The sequence below is a fragment of the Erinaceus europaeus genome, chromosome 8 (assembly GCF_950295315.1).
Source record: "Erinaceus europaeus chromosome 8, mEriEur2.1, whole genome shotgun sequence".
Classification (NCBI taxonomy): Eukaryota; Metazoa; Chordata; class Mammalia; order Eulipotyphla; family Erinaceidae; genus Erinaceus; species Erinaceus europaeus.
This window is the reverse complement of record NC_080169.1, coordinates 92,575,146-92,598,957: the sequence shown is the minus strand read 5'-3', so window position 1 is coordinate 92,598,957 and position 23,812 is coordinate 92,575,146. Positions and strand designations below refer to the sequence as shown.

The 23,812-nt window shown below is 35.7% G+C and overlaps 1 protein-coding gene across 9 annotated transcripts in view; it reads left to right on the top strand.

Moving 5' to 3' along the window:
• Positions 1-23,812, top strand: part of CADPS2 (calcium dependent secretion activator 2) — a 614,124-nt gene that overhangs the window by 316,796 nt on the left and 273,516 nt on the right. For all 9 annotated transcript variants that reach the window (XM_060196497.1, XM_060196496.1, XM_060196500.1 and 6 more), the window contains exon 7: positions 8,485-8,596. In XM_060196497.1, coding sequence (XP_060052480.1) covers positions 8,485-8,596 — 112 coding nt within the window. The remainder of the gene's footprint in view (positions 1-8,484; positions 8,597-23,812) is intronic.

Sequence of the window (23,812 nt, the reverse complement as noted above, 5' to 3'; positions counted from 1 at the left end):
CCCAATGCCATTATACCAAAGACTCTCCTCTACCTATTCCTCAAAGACTTAGATAATGAAAACAAGGAATGTATCTAGGCTGACATTTATATAAACTTTAATTCAAGAGAGACCTTTAAGAAAATGTAAAAATTGTTATAAATCGCATTTCTAGGACTACCTAGTGTTCTTAGGTTGTACTTTGAAAAAAAAGCCATAAGTGAGAATTAAATATAAAAATGGAAGTGTGTGTGTAAATCTTTGCCTTCTGTATCAGAAACAATACATTTGTAAAGTGTTTTAAAATCGACCAGCTAAAATGTCATTTATGTACTAGTACATAAATGGAAAGTGATCATAAAAAGGCAAGTTGTAGAATAAATACAGTCTACTAATAAAGACCTCAGGAGTAGTTTTAGAATGCAGTTTTTGAACTATGTTTAGTTCTGTATGACTTGATATATAGTATTTATTAGTTTACATGTCTGCCTCTCCTCCTATTATGTTTTTATATAATATTAAATCTCTCAAACTTTGGGAATACTCACTGCCTTTCATTCCAATGCTGGTCGCAATTGGATGGATAAAAGGATAGAGAGGTAGATGAATTAAACAATTTTTGGACATACATATAATTTCATGCTCTAGTGCTGGCCATACATGAGGAATGTAGGTTGAGCTGTCTGTCAAGTTCTTAGTTTCTGTCATATATATATGAAATGTAAATCACTACTTTGGGAAATGGTTTATAAGATAGCAGTTATCACATAAGTACAGTTTTTTTCATCTTCCTGTGAGATACTTCAGAAAGAGGAGGAAAAATACTGACTTCGTTTACTCATAAATGGAATTTTAAGAAACAAAGAAAGGGAGAACATAGAGTCAAAATTAGCTTAAACGGTGGTCAACTGCAGCAGAAGTAAGCACTGAAAAGAGGGAAGGCCAGGAGGAGGGTGAGAGAAGGAAGTAGACAAGGAAGGAAGACAAATTACATGAAGTTATATGTTCACAGGAATTTTGAATGGAGGGGTTTCATTGTTTTTTGACATGACTATTCATAATTTTCAACATTCTTTAAAACAAATATGCCCATACATTTAGAACCATTTCAGATCATAGTATAAATGTAGTTTTCTAGTTGTCATACAAAGGCCATGGAAGATATCTAACTCTCACATAACAGGGCAGGGCACATTACTGTATATAGTAATGAAATATATTGTCTGTCATCTCAAGTTTATATATAAGTTCCAGTGGATTCTTATAAATTTTTATTGCTGATAATAGAATATTAAAATACTGTCCAGTATAAATATTCAGTAATATTTTTAATAAAAAGTTCCCATTTAGATTCAGTGTTGTGTCTCACTTTTTTTTTATCAGTCATGACGTTAGAACATTTTCATATCGTTGTTATAATTAGAAGCCAAATATTTAATCATATGCCATATAATTAATTTAAATATTAGGCTGCTTATGTTTTTGCTATATGTTTAATGCTATGGTGAATATGGTCCTGCCTATACTATTTTCATTAGTTATATTTATTTTTAGGACAAATTTCTAGAACTGGCCTCAATAGGTGGATTGATGTGAACATATATTTTGACTCCAAATAGAAGATTCTAGAAGATTCACTTAATAGGAATATATAATTAATGTCAGTTATTTCAGTTTTCTGAAATACCCTGTGTTCCATTGCCAGACAGTCCTGCTATCCTTGTAAAGATGCTTAGTAGATATTTTATTCTTTTGAAGCTACGCATTGAAAGTCTGAAAACTCATAAATAATACATTCATAGAAGTAGAAAAAGTGTGTCTTGAGCAAAGAAATTGACAGTGAGGGTAACATATTCTTTTATCACATAATACAGAAAAGATAGTAGGAAGATAATTGTTATTAATTTCTAGAAGTATTCAAACATGTCAGTTAAATAGAAAACAAGGAGATAGCTGTGTGAATACTGAAAATAGATCCATAATTTTTTACCTCCTCACAACACCTGGGTAGGGGAGCAGTCAGGAAGAGGGATATATATATATTTTATTCAGTACAAAAGTTATCTTTTTTTTAAGATTTTTTATATTTCTGTATTTATTTATTCCCTTTTGTTGTCCTTATTATTTTATTGTTGTAGTCATTGTTGGATAGGACAGAGAGGGGAAGACAGAGAGGGGGAGAGAAAGATAGACACCTGCAGACCTGCTTCACCACTTATGAAGTGACTCCTGTGCAGGTGTAGAGCCGGGGGCTCGAACCAGGATCCTTACGCAGGTCCTTATGCTTTGTACCACGTGCATTTAACCCGCTGCATTACCGCCTGACTCCCAAGGGTTATCTTTTAATTTGTATTTTACAGTAGAAAATTTTTCATTTTAGCTTTTGATACACTTTTTTAACCTATAGCCTCATTATTTGGGGGGATTACTTTGGTTTACTTGACTATCAATGTTTCAGAAGTATAATTCCTCACTTTTTCAAAAATGTTATCACACCTCACTCTCAAACAAAGACACTAAAATGCCTCCACCAAACTGTATTAGGTGGTTTAAGTGGCTCATGGAAATACATAGCTTTAGATATACCAAAACAAAAGAAATTATTTAAAGTAGCTATTCATTCAACTTAAAAGATTTTTTTTAAATAATAGATTTAACGTGGGCAAATGAGAGTGAAATAACAAGGGACAGAATTTAATTTGAATGGAAACTAACACACAGTAGAGAGGATCATCAAGAACAAATAATAGGAACATGAAAAGAAAAGAAAAGAAAAGAAAAGAAAAGAAAAGAAAAGAAAAGAAAAGAAAACAACTCTGTTCAGGTTAGAAATGAAAAAGAAAAACATTAAATTCTCGGGATTGATGTCGAGCATAGTGTTGTACAATATATGTTTGTGTATAAATAATAGCATGATCTTGAAGTTTAGAAGAATATTGGAAAATAACATATTTCCATATTAATGATACATAGTTAAAGCTGGCTCCTGATACATTATGCATAATAATTCTCCTCTGAAATACAATTACTTTACAAAATAAATAACTAAAAATAAAAATGAAACATAAGTAGAGGTGCTTTAGATTAAAAAAGATATGGGAATCGTCATAACTCTGTTGACATAGTTTTCAGAAACTTAGAAGTATTCCTAGATAATTACTAGTTACTAATAATTAGATAATTAGTAGTGACTATAGCCAATGAAGAAATAGGATCAGTAGCAAAGATATAAGACTCAAGCAACTTCATAGGTGAATTACAAAGAGCAAATAATTCTTCAGTTTTCACTTACTCTTCCTGAGGATAAAAATGTAGCATTTTCAATTCATTTCACAAGGGTAGCATGACAAAAGCAGACAAGGACAATATACAAAGTTGAATCTATAGGCTAGGCTTAAAATGCTGAATAAATTATTAGCATACTAAATCTAATAATATGGTTTTAAAGAAAAAATCAAGTTTATCTTAATAGCATAAAATGAGCTAATTTAATCTACCCCAATTACTGATCTTCATCAATAGATACAGATAAAATGCTTAACAAAAGTACTCTATTTCTGGATTCTAAATTGAATAATCATAGATATGTCCTATAGAACTACAGTATGTTTCATATCTATGATATGTCATGATCCTCCATATAAAATATATATGTGTATACAGATACATGTACATATAGAAATCTAGAAATGAATTGCTTTTTAGAAAGTGGATTTTTATGTGAGGTAGTTATAAATGTTTGTAGATATAGCTGAGATACCTATGATGTCATGCATCTATGATATATTGTATGTTCATGTAGAAATCAGAAGAGAATTTTCCTTTACTCAGAAAAGACCAACTATAAGAAAACCTGGATATTGGACACATTTATAAGTAAAATGTTAAGCATATTCACTTTTAGGAGAAAATAGCCATATAAAATCAAATGCCCTAACTACTTTGGTATTGTGGGGTGTGGATGAAATATGTGGCCAGTATGATTAGGAAGAAGACTTTTCTAATGCCCTGATACAGTCTTCATCTTCACCTGAGTGGTGGAAATGTTTTTTTTTTTTTTTAATTCTATGAGGCATCTAATTGTAGACTCTATGTCTCTATTCATACTAAAGTTTTTTATTGTTGCAGTTATTATTCTTGTTGTTATTGATGTCGTTGTTGTTGCATAGGACGGAGAGAAATGGAGAGAGGAGGGGAAGACAAGGGGAGAGAAAGATAGACACCTACAGACCTGCTTCTCTGCTTGTGAAGTGACTCCCCTGCAGGTGGGGAGCTAGGGCTCGAATCTGGATACTTATGCCTGTTGTTATGCTTTGCGCCACCTGCGCTTAACCTGCTGCACTACCACCTGAATCCCAGTGTGTTTTTTAATTATTGTATTAGGGAAATAGTGATGTATAAAAGAGTTGTTGACACATTGGTACAGTCTCTTACCTCCCTGTTACAGGTGTCTCTATACAGTACTCCCACCACTAACCCAGGTCACTTTTCACTATGTTGCACTGGATACTGAACTGTTGTTTTGTGCGGGCTATGTTGTTTTCGCTGGGCTGGCTTCACAGGCAGGTGACAGATGACCAGGGACTCATGGTTGAGCTGTAGGCAGTATCTCTTTATTCATGCAGGACGCAGCACAATCTAAGCCGAGCTAAGCTAAACTCAAGGTAAAGTAAAACTTACAATGCTGTCTTTATATATACTTGCGAAGTAGGGTGGAAACAGGATGTGACATAGAGAGGGTGGAGAGAAAAGTGACTGGTGAAAATCAGAGTGTGACAAAGAGGGGGCAGATTAGGCGAGAATCCTATCACTGAACCACAAATGCCCTGGAGGGAGGGTGGAACTTGTTAACAGTGGTTATGTAAATAGAATGAAGTGGTTATGTAAATAGAATAGTGTTAAGCAGGGGGGATTTAAACCAAATGAAACAGAAGGGGTCTCATGCATACCAACACTGAACACCCTCCTCCATCTCTCCATCTGGTCCAGAGTCCTTTGCTTTGCTGTGATACACCCTACCCAGTCAAAATTTTACCCTGTTTCTTCATCTCTGGATGACATCATTGTAATAGTTTCCCTTCTCCCTCTGACTTATTAGCTCACTTAACACGATCCCTTCAGTTTCTTCCCAAGATGTAGAAATGAAGATGTTATCATATCTGACACCTAAGTAGTACTTCATTATGGATATATACCTCAACTTTCGTAGACACTGATCTATTGTTGAACATCTGGGTTTCTTACATTTGGGGGCTATTACAAACTGTTGCTTTGAACATAAGTGTACCAAGATCTCTTTGAGTATGTGTTTTTGTGTTCTTTGGAGGAACTCTCTTAGAAAGGAACTGCAGGGTCATAGGGTAGACCCATTTTAAGGACTAAAGAAGAGATTTTTATAGTGAAGAGAGATTATATAATTTTAATGATGCTTGCTTGTGATTGAAAATAAAAGGACATTTCCTAGAAGTTGATAGGTTTATAATTGTGCACAATTCTTTACATATACCTAGTTGCTAATTTGTGTTAATCTGTGTAACAAAGTATAGTTGACAACACTTTGCACTTCCTAGAGACTGGCTGGCAAATGAGCTTACGAGACAGAATTCCCAAAGTTTCCCAGTGGTTATATGTGAGGACAGTCAATATTTTTCTTTTGAAAAATGTCATCTTGGAGTAGAATAGGAGTTTTAAGTTATCAGAGGAAACAATATATTTTTAAATGACTTTGAAATTGGAAGAGAAGAATATAATTGATTTAATATACAAAATAACTTCTGTGAAAATCATTCAGTTTAAAAAATCTGAAAATTCCATGGGAATCAATTAGTGTCTAAAAAAAATACTACAAATTCTTTATTTCAATTATAAAGTGTCTTGAAGTAGCACAATTTGTAATGCTCCAAACTTGAAGCAAGCTTTGTATCTAACAAAAGTTGAGTGGCTAAGAAAGTTGTGGTATATACACATAATGGAATACTACTTAGCTATTAAAAATGAGGAGGTCATTTTCTTCACTTTATCTTGGAAGGCAGCTATACTCACCACTATACCACCAACACCTTCACTTTATATTGGATGGAGCTTGAAGGAACCATGTTAAGTGAGACAAGCCAAAAATAAGAATGAATATGGGATGATAATACTCATAAATAGAACTTAAGAAACAAGAGTAGAAGTGAGGAAACACAAATTAAAACTTGAAGTAGGTTTAGTGTACTACATCAAAGCAAAGGGCTTGGGTGGGGGACTGGGCAGGGGAATTGGGGTTTTAATAGATGATGATGAAAAGGACCTAGTCTGATGGTGGAAGTATTTTGTAGACACCTATCATGATGAGATGAGAAATATAATACATGTATCAATAATTGTACTGAGAACCATTACTCCATCAATTAAAAAACTAAGAGAATTTCTCCTATTACTAAGTAGAAAAGATAGATTGCAGAAATTTATTCCAGAGCTATCATTCAGATTGCCTGATTACATTGAAGAAATTAGAGCCAATATACTAAATTGATGTTTTCCTCTAATCCCTTGCTTTGGTTCTGATTTTAATTTGATTCTTATTTCACTCCTGTTTTATCTCAGACCATTTTAATTCTATAAAATAGCAAAAGAATCCTTTGTTTTCTCTTTTCTAGAAATCTGAAATGAAATTTAAACTGCTTTTCCAACCTAAATGAATCTTTCCCTTACTTTTAGCATGTGGCTTTAATTTCAAAAGAGTGAACTGAGCCAATGTTTTTTTTTTTTTTTTACTTAATAAAGGAGACATTAACAAAACCATAGAATAAGAGGGGTACAATTCTGCACAATTCCCATAACCAGATCTCCATATCCCATCCCATCCCCTGATAGCCTTCCCATTCTCTATCTCTCTGGGAGCATAGATCCAGGGTCGTTGTGGCTTGCAGAAGGTGGAAGGTCTGGCTTCTGTAATTGCTTCCCCACTGAACATGGGCTTTGACTGGTCGATCCATACTCCCAGTCTGCCTCTCTCTTTCCCTAGTAGGGTGGGGCTCTGAGGAAGTGGAGCTATCTTTATAATGACCTCTGATGAATGATGGTTTGATGAAAGGTGAGGTGTACAACTATCTCAGAGAAGCAGAAATGTGGAAAAGTGCCCCCTTGGCTATAATAACCCTACAAATCAACATTTCCTCAATAAAGTGGTACTAAATTTGTGGGTTGGGGGTTGCAGGGATGCCAAGAAGGAATGACCTCTTCATTCATATATATATATATATATATATGTCACATTGTTGTAATACTGTGGTTGGAGATAATGGCATGATTTTGATTACTTACTCAGGCTTATTTCTTTTTCTTTTCTTTACCTTTTTTTTTTTTTAATTAGAGAAAGAACTAAAGCATTACTCTGGCATATGAAATGCTGGGGATGGAATTTGAGGCTTTGGGACATCATGCTTTCAAATCCAGTACTCTAGCTACTATGCCAAATATAAGGCTGTACCTTAACAATTACTCAACTTTTATTATGCTGTTTTCCTCAGTTTTGTATATCTCCCAAACTTTTTGAATACAGATTATAAAATAAAGTTTAGATCTATCCAGGAAAACGGTGAGTGGTTTAAAGCAGCATATAAAAATTAAAATTTATTCAATGAGTTATTTTTCAAAGAAATCTTAATTTTGTTAAAGCTAACTTTTTTCCTTATGTCTATTTTTCTAAATGACATTTTTTCCTTCATGCTGTGTTGACTCTCATGCTTGTATTCTCTGTTCTGACAAATATTGATAAGATTATTTAATATCAGTTGCCTGTCATTAAGTTTGTAAATGAACTAGAATGAATTGATTTGTTGCAAAGACAAGATGCTATTAATTTAAAAAATGTGCCAAGAAAACATGTTATTTTGTTGTGATGATTTGAAAAGCCAGATGTCAACAGACTAATTCCACTCATAGGAGAACGTTTTGGGAAATTAACTGCCAAACCCATTTTTATGATCTATTATTTCTTCATTTTGACAAGAGCTTTTAAAACTCTCATAAAGTCATAGACATGAGATAATTACCTTGACTTTAAACAATATAAATGAAATATATAGTAAAGATTTTCCAAGAAGACTGTGGCTTATGTTTTCTGAGTAATTCTTGGGTAGACAAATACTAAATTTTCCTCAGCCATCTATAAAAATGGTGTTGTAATTTGTATGTGAATTAATAAAATAATAGCTTCAATAGCTACATCTATAATGTTCTAGTTTAATCTAAATTCTTATTACATCCCATGTTTCATAGTTTAGTGTGCTAATTTTTGGACCAGTCAATTGATGATTACATGCTGTAAAGCTTATTATTATTTTCCTTCTTGACTGTGCCATCTGTCCAAAACAAAAGGAAAGATAAAAATCTTAGGAGCCACAAAAGATTCTGAATTGCTTAATATGTCTTCTAAAGAGATACATATATCTGGAGTGGGTGGGGTGGGGACTAATACTGCTTTAAAAAAAAAAAAAAACTTTTGTTATTTCATTGCAGATGGGGCACTCAAGGAGATTTCACCACTACCCATCCTAGACCCATAGTCAAAGTGAAACTCTTCACGGAGAGCACTGGGGTTCTTGCCCTTGAAGATAAAGAGCTAGGAAGGGTGAGTTATGGTCAGCTTTGTGTGTAAGCTATGTAACTTGAATGGCTTGAATTAAGTTTATAAAGACCAGAATGCACAGTGCAAACTTTCTGTTCATAATCCATGAAATAATTTATTTAGTTTTCTACAAACCCAGCTTATATCTCACACCCACTACAATAATTGTCAATACCAAAGAAAATTGTATGACAAGTTCTAGGTATATATGTCAATAACTTAGATATTCCCATATGTGTTCTTCACTGGCCAGTTAGTGGAATAACACAAGTCAGTTTGTTCTTATCTAATGGAAAATACTGCTCCTACAGATAAAATGTAGTAGAAATATGTTTCTGTATGGTATGTTTCATAAAGAACTGTATCTTGGATAAGTTAACTATACTTCCTGTTAGACTACTCACTATGAGTAAGAAAATTCACTTTTCAGGATGAAAAATCATTTTTAACACATTTCTGTACACGAGTTAAACTTAATTTTTGTTCTGAATTTTATTTTTATTAAAGTGACATTGGCTTTCAACACTATAAGCTCCAAAAAAAAAGTCTCATACTTCCACAAAGGTACCCACACTTGAATTTTTTCAGGGTCTACTGAATTGTGGTGGATAGAAACTATATGAGACCAGAAGTCTAGTTTTCTTCCTCTATGATCCAGTACACTGACTATCTTCTACCTTTTGCCCTACACATCTCCTTTTCCTCTGGTAGCTACCAGTATGTTGTCCAAACTTATGTTTTGTTAGGACTTTTATGCATATTTTTTAAGCATTATCTTCAATGTTGTTACATTAACTACTGAGTGTCTTATTTTTTTAATTACTTTTTTGTCATCATGGCCCTTCATCATTCTGAGCTGCCTTTTTCAGAGAAAGGGAAGAGGAGAAGAGAGAGAGACATCACAGCACTAAAGCTTCCTTCAGTGAAATGGGGGGGAGGAAGACTTAAACCTGGATCATTTGCATGATAAAGCAGTCATACAATCCAGGTGATCAATTTTGCTGGCCCTCGAACACATTAAAACATCTATTTTATGAGAGGTATGGAAAGTGAGACTAAGATATCAGAAAAGTACTATATCCTACTAGCCAGGGGTAGATTTTGGGGCCTCAGTCATTGGAAGCAATGCACTGGACTCCCTGAATTCCTGCTCAGCTGCAAATTACAGAGTGCTTAGTGTAATTTTCTCCCTCATCCCTCCATTTTTCCTGTGAGGTCTTCATCATATTTTTGTTGGATTTTTTTTTGTCACATTCTCATTCCTAGAATATAATTGTCTTTTAATTCCAGTATTAAGCAACTCTATTATTCTAGGTATGTGGGGGAATGGGCTAAGGAGATAGCATGATGGTTATGTAAAAGATTTTCATGTCTGAGGCTCTAAGGTCCCCAGTTCAGTCCCTGTCACCACCGTAAACCTGAGCTGAGCAGTGTCTTTCTCTGTGTATCATTCTCTCTTTATCCATTTCTAATTAAAATAAAATATATTCAAAGGAACTTTTGATTAGATTTGTGGTTGAGAGAGGGAAGCCAGAACACCACTATGGTGCCAGGAATTAAAAAGGGAACTTGATACATGCAAATCTGTACTTTTCTATTATTACACCTCCTTAGATCTAAACAGTTATCGTCGTCTTCTCCTCCTCCTCCTTTTTTTTTTTTTCTCGCCTCCAGGGTTGTCACTGGGGCTCAGTGCCTGCACTATGAATCCACTGCTCCTGGAGGCCATTTTTCCCATTTTGTTGCCCTTGTTGTTGTCATTATTATTGTTGTTGTTGTTGGATAGGAAAGAGAAAAATTGAGAGAGGAGGGGAGACAGAAAGGGGGAGAAAAAGATAGGTACCTGCATACCTACTTCACCACTCATGAAGCGACACCCCCCAAAACTGGGGAGCTGGGAGGCTGACCAGGATCCTTACGCCAGTCCTTGTGCCAGTTCTTGTGCTTTGTGCCATATGCGCTTAACTCACGGTGCTACTGCACGACCCCCCTAGACAGTCTTTTTTTTTTTATGTCAGTGTATTCTAATGATTGGACTATAAAATTATCTTCTGTAATGTATTGGGCTGTCCGAAAAGTCATTTTGCATTTTTCCATAGAAAAATATGTTGAGTATTCCAACAACCCAGTAGGTCTACCTTATCCAAACCTTAAAACTCCAGTCCTGTTAACCAGAGAATAAACTCTTCTGAAATACTATTTGGAAATGAATGGTGGTGACATGCATCTTATGAAGTGATAGAGTTTGAGTGCTAGAAGGATTAGTATTTTGCAAGTTCCCCCCCCAAAAAAGTTGGTATTTGTTTTCGTTTCAAATGCTACTACTTTTTCATCTCTTTCACACTGTTAGAATACTTCAAATTTTAGGCATTTTATGAGTCTGCGCCCACACTCCAGGGACCATGGAGCTATTGTTACATTGACATTACTTTTTTTTTTTCTAGTATACTGTTTTTATACTTGCCAGCTCTGAGACTCACCATTAGGTCTGCTAGATCAGAAACCTTGGAACTGGAATGCTTCAGTCTGCCTTCACAATACCTGCTAGATATTTGACAGAACACCAATGTTGAAAAATCCTTCTGTTAATTGACCTCCATCTTTCCTCATTTGTCTCCTGCTATACTCATCATCCTTCCTCACCCATACCAGCCTTATCTCTGCCTTACCTTTAGGTGCTTAGATATGTATTATCTTAGTATCTGCACACACACACACACAATTAGAAATGGACGCCTAGCCAGCATGAGTGCTCACTTGCATAGCACACTTGATTTGTCATGTTCATAATCCAAATGCAGCCCAGCCCACTACCTCACTGAGGGAAATTTCAGTATTGTAGTGTTTTTCCTTTGTTTCTCTGTCTATCTCTCTGAAAAAAAGTTGGCTTGAGTGATGAAATCCTAATGACAAAAAAAAAAAAAAGTTGACTTAACTAGGAGTTTTTTGTTTTACTTTTGAGAAATATTTCATTTTTAAGATAATTTTATGGAGGGATTAATGGTTTATAGTACATATGGTAAGATATGGATATGATTTCTCATCTCCCTATTATAGGTATCTGCAAAACACTCTCATCCCCAACGTTAAGTACTTTTCTGCCATCGTACATCAGGACCCACAATCTCCTTTCCCCTAGCTTTCTCCATTTCTTCATTTTTCTGGAGCCCTTGGATTTAGGACAATACACCATACTCAGTAAAAGTTTTACTGTCTTTTTCCTTTGTATTGTTGTTTCTTAAATTCCACCTCTGAGTGAGATCATTCAGTATTTCTCCTCCTCTTCTTGACTTATTTCTTAATATAGTTCATTCAAGAATATTTTATACGTTCTCAGCGATACCACTGCACAGGATACCCCCCCCACACACACACACAGACATGGCTGAGAAGCACTGATACAAAGGGTATTACTACTATACTAATGTGGAACCAGATTTGGGATCTGGCACTTCATCATAGGATAAGGAGGGAAAAAAAAAAAAAAGAAAAAAAAAAGAATGACCATAGGATAAAATAACTCAAACTTACGTAGGCATTGGACATTTGAAGGTTATGTTCTTTGACAAGTACTTGGCATGAAATTTTTTGTTTGTGGATGACAGATGATGATATCTATTTATGGAAGTAAAAGGGACATATGGAGATTTTTCATGTGAATTGGCGGCCAGTTCTCTACCAGGTGTAAAGGGAATACCTGGAGGCAAGAACAGGAAATTTTTTTTCAGAGATCCATTTTAATTTAATTTTATTTTATGAACTGGTAATAGGAAGTGGGGGTCAGAGAAAAGAGAGAAAGGCCAGAGCAGCATTCTACAAAATAAGGTGTCATCCTTCCTTCTCTTCAGCCTATTTATTTATTTTGTGGAGTCTGTGCCTTGCACTTTGACTATTTCATTTCTTCAAAATAGCTTTTTTTCTTTTTTACTTTTATCTCTTTTATTTCTTTTATTTTTTATTTATAAAACAGAAACATTGACTAAACCGTAAGATAAGAGGGGTACAACTCCACACAATTCCCACCACCAGAACTTTGTAGCCCATCCCCTTTCCTGATAGCTTTCCTATTCTTTCACCCTCTGGGAGTATGGACCTAAGGTCATTGTGGGATGCAGAAGGTGGAAGGTCTGGCTTCCCCGCTGAACATGGGTGTTGGCAAGTCAATCCATACTCCCAGCCTTCCTCTCTCTTTCCCTAGTGGGGCAGGCCTCTGAGGAAGCAGAGCTCCAGGGCACATTGGTGGGGAAGTCTGGTTGGCACCATGGTAGCATCTGGAACCTGGCTGAAAAGAGAGTTAACATATAAAGCCAAGCAAGTTGTTGACTAGTCATGAACCTAAAGGCTGGAATAGTGCAGATAAAGAGTTGGAGGGGGGGTCTGCATTTTGTAGATAGCTAGTAGGCATATTTTAGTTATATTCCAAAGGGCCTGTGGCTATACTAGTTTTTTTTTTTTTTCTTTCCCCTGAGCTTGAAATTTGATATGGGGATGGATCTAAGTTATTGTCTGGGGAGATGATGTCATGGCTGGAAAAAGGACCAGAAAGCTGGATCAGGGAAGAGAGTAACTCCCTAATATGGGAAAGGGGTATAAATATTGTTGACTGTAACCCCCATTGATTTAATCTGACCAGGAGCCCATATTCAGCTTAGGAGCCTGTGTGACCTCTGCATCCCTGTAGATCTGAGCTCACATTGTGTGGTCATAAGTAGGAACATTCCAAGCGGCCTTAATATCAGGACCCATCTTCCTCAGGTGGTAGATAGAGTAGGTTGTTCAGCCTCCCTTCGGAGGATGGAACATTCTCTACCATTGTTGATCCAAGTTGAGGGCAAGGTCCTATGGGGACCCACAAAGGGGTCTATTGTGTTGTTCCTAATAGAGATGCCAGGTAACAATGGAGAGAGGGATTTATTTGAGGTCTAGGCCCATCATGTCTGTTTAGGAATCTCAGAACTCCCCAGTTAGGGCCCCAGCTGATGGGGTGGCCTGATAGTGACTAAAGAGTCATAATTAAAGTATGCCAGTCTCTTGCCCTTATTCAGCTTTTACAGGCCTTGCTTTGATAAGGTTAGCTTTGGAGTGAGTGAGAGAACTGTAATGGCAAGTAGGTGAGGAGGGTATCTAAGTCTAAGTAGACATGATTTCATTATGAACTTTATACTGACTCACTACAGACTATTGTGTACTTTTGCTTACAGGTATATATTCTGCCCTAATTTATGGATACATGTGGACATATGCTCTGTCTCATAGGACCTGGTCTATATTTAGCCTTTGGGACTTTGTTAGGAAGTGAACCACCTGGAATGGAATTAGAGAATATTATGAAAGGAAAGGTCTCACCTGAGTAATGAGGGTGAAGGGTTGACAATCCCATGTGTCTGGACACAGTGAAGTGAAACATGCTGAGGTGGTACTTGTAGCATTGATTAGGTTGGGATCCGTGGATGCAATATCATTTGGTATGAATTGAGAGAAGCATGCAGGAAAGTGAGCCCCACCCGTTTTCTTCAGATAGAGAAGCAGAAAGTGATACCACAGAGCTTTCCCTGATAGGCCACAATCCTATGTGGTTCCAGTGATGCTAGTGCCATGCACACAAGGCAAGGCACATTCGGTACCAGTGAGTTATCTCTCTGACTCTTCAACATTTTTTTTGTACACACATCTTTTTTTTTATTAATTTTATTTTTGAGAGAGAGAGAGAGAGACACCAAATCATTGCTAAGCTCTGGCTTCTGGTGGTGTGGGGGATTGAACCTGGGACTTAGGAGCCTCAGGCATGGGAGTCTGTTTGCATAACCATAATGTTGTCTCCCCTGCCCACAACCTTTTTAAAAAAAAATAAAATAAAGAAATCCCCATACTGAATAACTAAAAGTGACAAACATTATGCTTGTTTCACAAGTAAATACTGAGTGTAAACAATTAGTGCTGGTTAAGTTCAGATACATTTTAAGTATTAAGATAGACTAGCTTTGCTAAATTGAATACTTTAAAATCAAGTATTATCTTAATGTAGCAAGTGAAAATTAGTTTGTATAAACATCAAGTTTTGACCAGACTTCCCTGGACAGACAAACCCACCAATGTGTCCTGGACCTCTGATTCCCCAGAGCCCTTCCCCACTAGAGAAAGAGAGAGACAGGCTGTGAGTATGGATCGACCTGTGGACACCCATGTTCAGCGGGAAGCAATTACAGAAGCCAGACCTTTCACCTTCTGCATCCCACAATGACCTTGGGTTCATACTCCCAGAGGGTTAAAGAATAAGAAAGCTATCAGGGGATAGGAAGGAATACAGAGTTCTGGTGTGGGAATTGTGTGGAGTTGCACCCCTCTAATCTTATGGTTTAGTCAATGTTTCCTTTTTATAAATAAAATTTTTTTTTAAATGAAAGGAAGGGAAAGTAAGAGCATAAAAAAATGGGCAAATATATATAGTTACTGAAATAATAGCTAACCCATATATGTGACCTTGAGAGAATTATTGCAAATTCTAGTAGTAGAGTAGAGACACAGAACTCTGGTGGTGGGAACGATGTGAAATTTTACCCATTACCTTATAATTTTGTAAATCAGTATTAAATCACTACTTTTTAAAATGAAATAAATAAACATCAAGTCTTCTCTTCTGTTTTCTTCTGCAGCATTACAGGAGATACATTAGTGGAGCTATCGGAATATGTATGACTTTTGTTTCTGAAACTAATGAGAAACTCTCTAGTGGTTTATTTAGAGATTATGTTACTGAGAGGAAAATATCATCTTAGATACTCTATTATACTCATCAGTCTAATTTTTTGTCTCTCCTTTATTGTTTTACTGGATATGTTATTTCTAGTTTTTCTTTACTATATAACTCTGGCTAAGTTGAATTCCCTAAAAACTTGTCACCAATTATTAAGAGTTTACTGAGCTACATGATAGTGCACAAGGACCTGGGTTCAAGCCCCTGCTCCCCATGTGCAGGGGGGAAACTTAAAGAGTGGTGAAGCAGGGCTGCAGGTGTCTCTGTCTCTCTCCCTCTCTATACCCCACTCCTTTCTCAATTTCTCTTTATCTATCCAATAATAAATAAATAAAACTTTGATGAGCTACCTAGTGATTTTATTCAAGTTCAATCTTTTAACTGGTTAGTCCATATACATAACTAAGGCTCAGTGAGCAGAAACATATATTAATAATTGTGTAAAATAGTTTATAGACAATAGACAGTTATCAAGAAATTTCAACATACAAAGAAATAGTTTGGGAATAAGTCACATATGCGTTGTTAAATAACTAGAAATTCTGATTTTTGCAAGCAAATATACAGTTGAATCCCTAGAATTTGTAGGCATTTTTTCACCAATCAAATTTATATTTGAAATTTTATTTTTTTGCAAAATTATATGAATTTGATTCATCTACACATGAATTAAAAAGAGAACTGTTAATGAAATCATATTCACAGGTATTTTTTTCTTCAATTTGAAAACAAAATTTAATATCCAATTTTATTGAAATAGACAGCACTAAAAGACTTATTAGCCAGTGAATTCGTAGCATTTGATGCGAAAGGGAAAGGATACTCATTTGTATTTCATGTATGTTGAACTTAACTCACCATACTTGGTAGACTGATTTTTAAAGTTCTCATGTAGTGTGTGTTTTTTTTTAAATATTCATTATTTGACAAAGACAGAAATTGAGAGGGGAGGAGGAGATACAGAGAAGGGAAGGAGACCAAGGAAATACCTTCAGCCCTGCTTCACCACTCGTGAGGCTTTCCCCCTGCACGTGGGGACCAGGAGCTTAAACCTGGTTACTTGTGCACTGTAATGTGTTTATCTAGGTGTGCCACTGCCTGGCTATTTTTTAAATTCTAGAAAATAGTTTATAACTTTTCTGAAAGTCACATAAAATATTTCCTTCCTTTAATCCTTTCATGTAGCAATATAATCACAAAATTTTGTTGTCATATCTCAGAAGTCAGACCAGATACAGGCTGCACACACAAACAGGTAAAGGGCCAAAGATAATTTATACACAGTGCTCATTCTTTCTGAATATTTTATCTTCAAACAATTAGTTCTCTCTGGCTCATTAATCTCTGTTACTCTAATGGAAGAGATGACTTCTTCTTCTGAGTCTGACTTTGAAAACAAGGAAACTATAAAATGCAGCACTTGTTCCTCCATGAGTCCATCTCAGAATGTCTCTGAGCATTTGGCTGATCCTCACTGTACAGACAGAGTAAACGTTTTTCTTATTTTTATCGACACTGTAGGTGAGCAAGTTATAGATAGGCATCCTGAGTGTTAGGTTCATGTGAGTGAATATAATAGCTGAAGTTGACATTTCACTAGGACAGAAGAGTAGAGGTCTCCATCCAGGATAAGAACAAACATCAGGGGGGGTCAGGAGGTGGCGCAGTGGGTTGAGCGCAGGTGGCGCAGAGCACAAGGACCAGTGTAAGGATCCCGGTTCAAGCACCCGGCTCCCCGCCTGCAGGGGAGTGGCTTCACAGGCGGTGAAGCAGGTCTGCAGGTGTTTATCTTTTTCTCCCCCTCTTTGTCTTCCCCTCCTCTTTCCATTTCTCTCTGTCCTATCCAACAACAAACAACATCAACAATGGTAATAATAATAACCACAACGAGGCTACAGCAACAAGGGCAACAAAAGGGGGAAAAAATGGCCTCCAGGAGCGGTGGATTCTTGGTGCAGAAGCCGAGCTCAGCAATAACCCTGGAGGAAAAAAGGAAAAAAATAAAATAACAAACATCAGACATATATGCTATACTTTGATCCTTTCTAGTAGGTATGTGAGTTATATTTCATTATGGTTTTAATTTGAACTTTCCTGACAACTGATGTTAAGCATTTTGATCTTTTCTTTGTGTACTTTCTTGTCTTTTATATCTCTCCCTTGGAGTGTGATCTATTTAAATATTTTCTGCAATTTTTAACTGGGTTACTTGTTCTCTTTAAAAATAAAATATTTATGGGGGCCAGGTGGTGGCGCACTTGGTTGAGCACACATGTTACAATGTGCAAGGACCCAGGTTCAAGTCCCTGGCCCCCACCTGCAGGGGGAAAGCTTCACAAGTGGTGAAGCTGTGCTGCAGGTGTCTCACTGTCTCTCTCCCTCTCTATCACCCCCTTCCCTATCAATTTCTGACTGTCTCTATCCAGCAAATAAATAAAGATTTAAAAAGATATATATATATTTATTATATATCCTACATCAAATACCAAATTTATATATTCTTCTCCATGTTTTCTGCTTGTCTTTTTCACCCCAGTAGCAATGTGTTCCAAAAGCAGAAGTTATTTTTGTTGTTATCACTGGGGCTTCACCACTCTAAGCCAACTTTTTCAAATAGAAGCATACAGAGACAGAGAGATAGACAGCCTGCTGTCATGGGAGTTACAACTTGGACTGTGCACATGGCAAAGCAGGCAACTATCCAAGTGAGCTATTTTGCCAGCCCCAGAAGTTATTAAAACTGAGAAATCCCAGCGTAGGAGAACTTCTCTTTCCATCTTTCTTAATGGTTCTTGCTTTTAGTTTCCTAAGAAACCTTTACCGAATCCAAGGTTAGGATTCTTATTTATTTTTTTAGATGTTTCATAGTTTTGGTGTTTTTTTTATATATTTATGTCTATGATAATTTTTGAACAACTTTTTGTTTTACTTGGTGTGGTTTTTTGATGCCAGTTATCAAATCCAAATCTCATACATGCGAAAATTACACTCTACCACTATGTCTATTTTTTAACATAATTTCTATATCCCAATAACAGAATTTACTTTGGGGGTATATGAATATCCAATTGTGTTAGTACTGTTTTTTTAAATGATTTCTTCACTGAAATTATTTGGCTGAAAATAGTAAGTGTCTTTATCTAGGCTAGTTTTTGAGTTCTTAATGATTCCACTGATATATTTTCTCTGTATCCATAGTAGTAGCCCATGGCCATTACTACTTCAGTTTTATCTTAAAATTAGGTGGTGAGCTTTCTCCTACCTTACTGTTCTCACTATTCTAGGTCTTTTGTCTTTTGAACTTTAGAATAATTTTGTGGGTTTCTGTTTAATAAAAATCCCCTTGTGCTTTGATTGTATTGAATCTGAAAGAGAATTTTAAAGAATGTCTATTTTGACAATATTGAGCTGTCTAAACACTGAGACTGGTAGTTTCTCTTCATTTATATAGTTGTTACTACTCACTCCTTATAGTAATGTTATACAGTTTTCAATGGATAAGCCTTGCTTTTCTGGAAAAATTATCACCAAACATTTCATATTTTTGGTCTTACTGTAAATAGTATCATTTTTTAATTTTTATTTATAAAAAGGAAACACTGGCAAAAACCATAGGATAAGAGAGGTACAGCTCCACACAATTCCCACCACCAGAACTCCGTATCCCATCCCTCCCCTGATAGTTTTCCTATTCTTTATCCCTCTGGGAGTATGGACCCAGGGTCATTATGGGGTGCAGAAGGTGAAAGGTCTAGCTTCTGTAATTGCTTGTGATGAGAATTAAGTTGATGAGAATTAAGTTGATGAGAATTAAGTTGAATTGAAATGACTTTTCTGTATTAATCTTATATCCAGCAACCTTACTATACTCTCTAGCTGTAATACTTTATAGACTGATTTTCTATAGACAATCAATGTTACTGTCTACAAATGGTCTCACTCTTCTGTTACAAATGCTTTTATTTCTTAATTTACTGGATAAAACCTGTATAGTGTTGAACAGAATTGGAAATGTGGACAGACTTACCTTGCTATTACTCTTAAGAGGAAAGCATTCTATCTTATTTGTTCAAACACTTGAGTTTTTTTAACCTAGTAATAAACTGAAAGATGATTTTGATCTTACAGCCACTGTTATGTTATAGGATTTTTCAGCTCATCTATTTTAATGGCATCTCTTATTAAAAGCGGTAAGAAAGCCCTTAGCATTTTTTTTTAATTGCCACCAGGTTTATCAGTAAAGCTCAGTGCTGGCACTATAAACCCACTGCTCTCCACTGCAGCCAATTTTTTCCTTTTATTCTTTTTATTTTATTTCATAGGAAGAGAGAAGTTGAGAGGGGAGGGTGAAATAGCAAAGGAGAGAGGAAGATAGACACCTGAAGCACTGCTTCATCACTCCTGAAGTTTCTGCCCTGCATATAGGGAGCAGGGACTTGAACTCAGATCCTTGTGCATGATAACATGCACTCAACTGGATGTGCCACTGCCTGCTTCCTGTCCCCTTTGTATTTTGAAATTCTCCAAAATTGCCTTAAGTATATTTGCCTCTATTATCTATAGCAGTGATACTGAAAAGGCAAGTTATTTTATTTTCTCCCATTACTGTATGCAATGTATGAATCAAAATTAAAGTCTTTATATCAAATGAGCAAGATAGAATAAATTAGCTGACTGTCAAACATTACAACATGAAAAGTTGGAAAAATTGCTTCCAGAAGACATTGTCACTGGTATTGGTTTTTCTTTAATAACCAAGAAGACATGTACAAATCACTTAATCTCTCTCCTGTCTTGATCATTATTCCCCACTGCCCTTTCATCTTATCCTATGGTTTTTAGAATATGTGAAAACAGATAGCCAAATTTTCTCTGTTTCATATTCTCATGTCTGTATTCCTATTCCATAATTTATGTGATTTCTGAATAGCTAGTTTACATATAGAATGAGGAATTGGAAAGATTTTCATACATCTTACCATTTTAGCAAATTGTCGGGGCATGATTAGTAGACTGTTTTTCTTTTTTTTTCTTTATTTGTTGGATATGGACAGAAGTTGAGAGGGAAGGCAGTGGTAGAGAGAGAGAGAGAGACAGACAGAGAGACACCTGCGGCACTGCTTTACCACATGTGAAGCTTTTCCCCTGCAGGTAGGGACTGGGGGCTCAAACCTGGGTCCTTGTGCACTGTAACATGTGCACTCAACCAGGTGTGCTATCACCTGGCCCCTTAGACTATTTTTCTTATTCAAATGAAGAATAAGAATTCACTTTCATTGGCGTTAGTCATATAAAGCTTTTAATATAATATCAGCACTTAGAAAATTTGTGAATTCCAACACATTTTGCTATATTTCCTGCACTTCAGTTTAAGTTATCCAAGTTTAGACATTATTTTAATTTCCTGTTTTCTACTCTACCATCATATGTTATGAATTGACAGAAGCAAAATGGACATGACTCTAGGGATTCTTATGTTATAAATAGGCCAAAGAATAAGAACTAAATGTCTACAAATGGTTAATGGAATAATATGTTAGATTGAGAAAATGGAAAATTGAAAATGCTAATTGTTATTTTGAAGTAGTTTTCATTAAGTTTTAATTTACTTTGAGTGTCAAGCTATTTACATAACAAGAGCATTGCCTGTCTGTTAAAGGTGATGTGAGAACTAATTTAAATTTCATAAAACACTTTGAGATACTCAGTTGAAAAGCCTAACATTATTATAGTTATAATAGTGAAAAAAAAAAAAAACACAAGATAAAACTACTCATACAGTGTCTCCTAACAGGAACTGTATTGGTAGGGAAAGGGAAAGGTTACTGCTATTCATTATTTATGACTGAAAGAAATAGATCAAGAATAATACTTTTTTTTGCTTGGTAAGTCTTTTATAACACAGATTTAGCTGTGATGGAATATGTGTTTCCATCCTAGGAAAAGTATGAAATTAGTACTTTACAATCAATGAAAGTGATGTACAGACATGTAAAGGCAATTATCTTGAGCCATGAAAAACAGGAGAACAGCAAACACAGCTATGTCTTTCAAAATCTTCAAGAAAAACTTTGAAATAGAATAAATAGTCCTTGATCATTTGGTATATGGAACTTGAAATGTATGCATGATGATTTTCATTCTAGTAGCTAAAATAACCAGCCCCATTAATCCTTTTTAAAGCATTGATTTATGAGAAAAGTCAAAACTTTGTTTTAACAGACTTAGCACAAATTGAAAAGAAATTATTCAGAATATTTCATGCAATCAGAATGCTATAGGAATGTGAGGAAAATAATCACAAATATATACATATATCTCACTTGGTAAAGTTTTACATAAGTATAACAATATAAATATTTGAATCACATACTAGTAGGAGAAATATGTATTTTACTTGTGTATTATTTTTTAGAAACAGAGATATCAAGAGATAAGAGGGTAATAGTGAGAAGAGGATGAGAGAGAGAGGATGGAGGAGATCCCCCCCCCCCCCAGTACTGATTCACTGTGTCTGAAGCTTTCCCCCAGCAGGTAGGGACCAGGGGCTTTGAATTGGAGTCCTACTGCATTCTTACACTCAACTGAATATGCCACCACAGGGCCCCAAGTAGAAGAAATTTAAGAGGTAGTGTCCTTTCATGATCAAATACAGCTTCTGGTGTGATGTGTTAACTTTCTATTCGAAACTTGAACAAATCACGAAGAATATAGAGACTTGAACACATGTCTTTATAGCCATGAAAGTCAGTAATCTAAAATAAAATCTTAGTGGGCTATAATTAACATGTTGGCAGAGCTGTAATTTTTTCTATAGGATCTAGGAAACAATCTGTTTTCCTTCATGTTTTCCAGCTTCCAGAGGATGCTTATATTATCTGACTAAAGGCTTCCTTCAATTTCCAAAGTCAACAATGACTGGTCAAATCTTAATTTCTCACTCACTTTTCTGTAATTCTCATCCATATTTAAATACCCTTGTGATTACAGTTGCCTTCCCTGGATAATGTTGTCTCCTTACTTTAAGGTCAGATTATTTAGAAAGCTAAATTCGATTTTGCTAAGGTTATGAGTCTTTGTCATGGAAGGTAACATATTCTAAAATTCTGTGGAATAGAATTAAGATATTTTTTGAAAAGTGCTCTACCTATAGTAGTCCAGAAATGGAAAGATAAGAGTGTAATAGATTTCAAGATTCTAGTATACAAATTCTAGTATTTACTACTGTCACTTTCTTCTATTAAATTTTGTCAGTACTTTGAGTCAGTTTCTTTGTTTATCTCAACAAAGTATTAGTTTAGATTTGCATCTTTATTCCTAACTTCTCTAATACCAATTCTTGTAATCATCCAATCAATCAAGAAATAATAAATTGTTTGTCTACTATATATAAGCTGTGAAGGGAAACTCAGCTAAGAATGGCTTAAAGATGCTTGCCTAAGGCTGAGGAGAAAGTGAAAAGGTAGTGCACAGGACCTATATGCTAGAGGTCACAGGTTTGATTCCTGGGATCACCGGTAACTAGCAGCTAGAATTGTAGCAGTGCTCTGGTGAGAATCATCATCATCGTCATCTAAACTATCATGCGCATCACACACAGAGAAATTACTATTCTATGCATCATGTAGTAGACCTCGTCCATAGGTCAGCAAGATAATCCACTTGAGTAGCCACATGATTTTGTCATACACATAGCCCAAATTTAAGCCCAGTTACCACCATACTGAAGGAAGCTTTGGTGCTGTGGTACCTTTCTCTATGTATGTATGTCTTGTTATTCTATCTGAAGAAAAACAACAACAAAATGGATCCAGCCTGCAAGTTTTTTGCTGTGCTAAAACTCATTCCAAGTCCCCTTCACATGATGACATTTATGAATAGATGTTAGAAAAGATTTAGGGACTAGATTTTCTTTTCCACCTGCTTTTATAGATCCCCATCATGCAAATAGAAATGTTTGAAATTTCTTCTTTTTTTTTTAAGTCTTACTTTTTAAGAGAGAAAACAGGAGAGATGGTGTGAAACAGACCAAGGCACTACTTATCTCCTGCATAAGGTGGTACTAGGGATGGAAACTGGGACCTCATGCAAATAAGTCCTGTGCTCTAATAGTGAGCTATCTCCTTGGTCTTAAATTTTTCTTTTAACAAATAAGCTGAGGAAGAAAGTATGGAATTAAAATAGACTTTACTTTTTTCCCTCCTTTGCTCAGTTTCATTTTGTTTAAACAAACAAACAACAAAAAAAGGTCTTACAGAAAATCCTAAATGAGGGTCAGAAAGATAGCACAGTAGTGACAGACAAGCATTTGCATGTGATAGATTCCAGGTTCTGCCCTTGGCACCACCAGTAGCCAAAGCTGAGCACTGATATTATTTAAAAAAAAAAAAAATGCCTGTGGCACAAAAGGAATGAGATCCATGGTTTCTTGTCAAGCTAAGTACACATTTGGTGAGGAGTTAAGA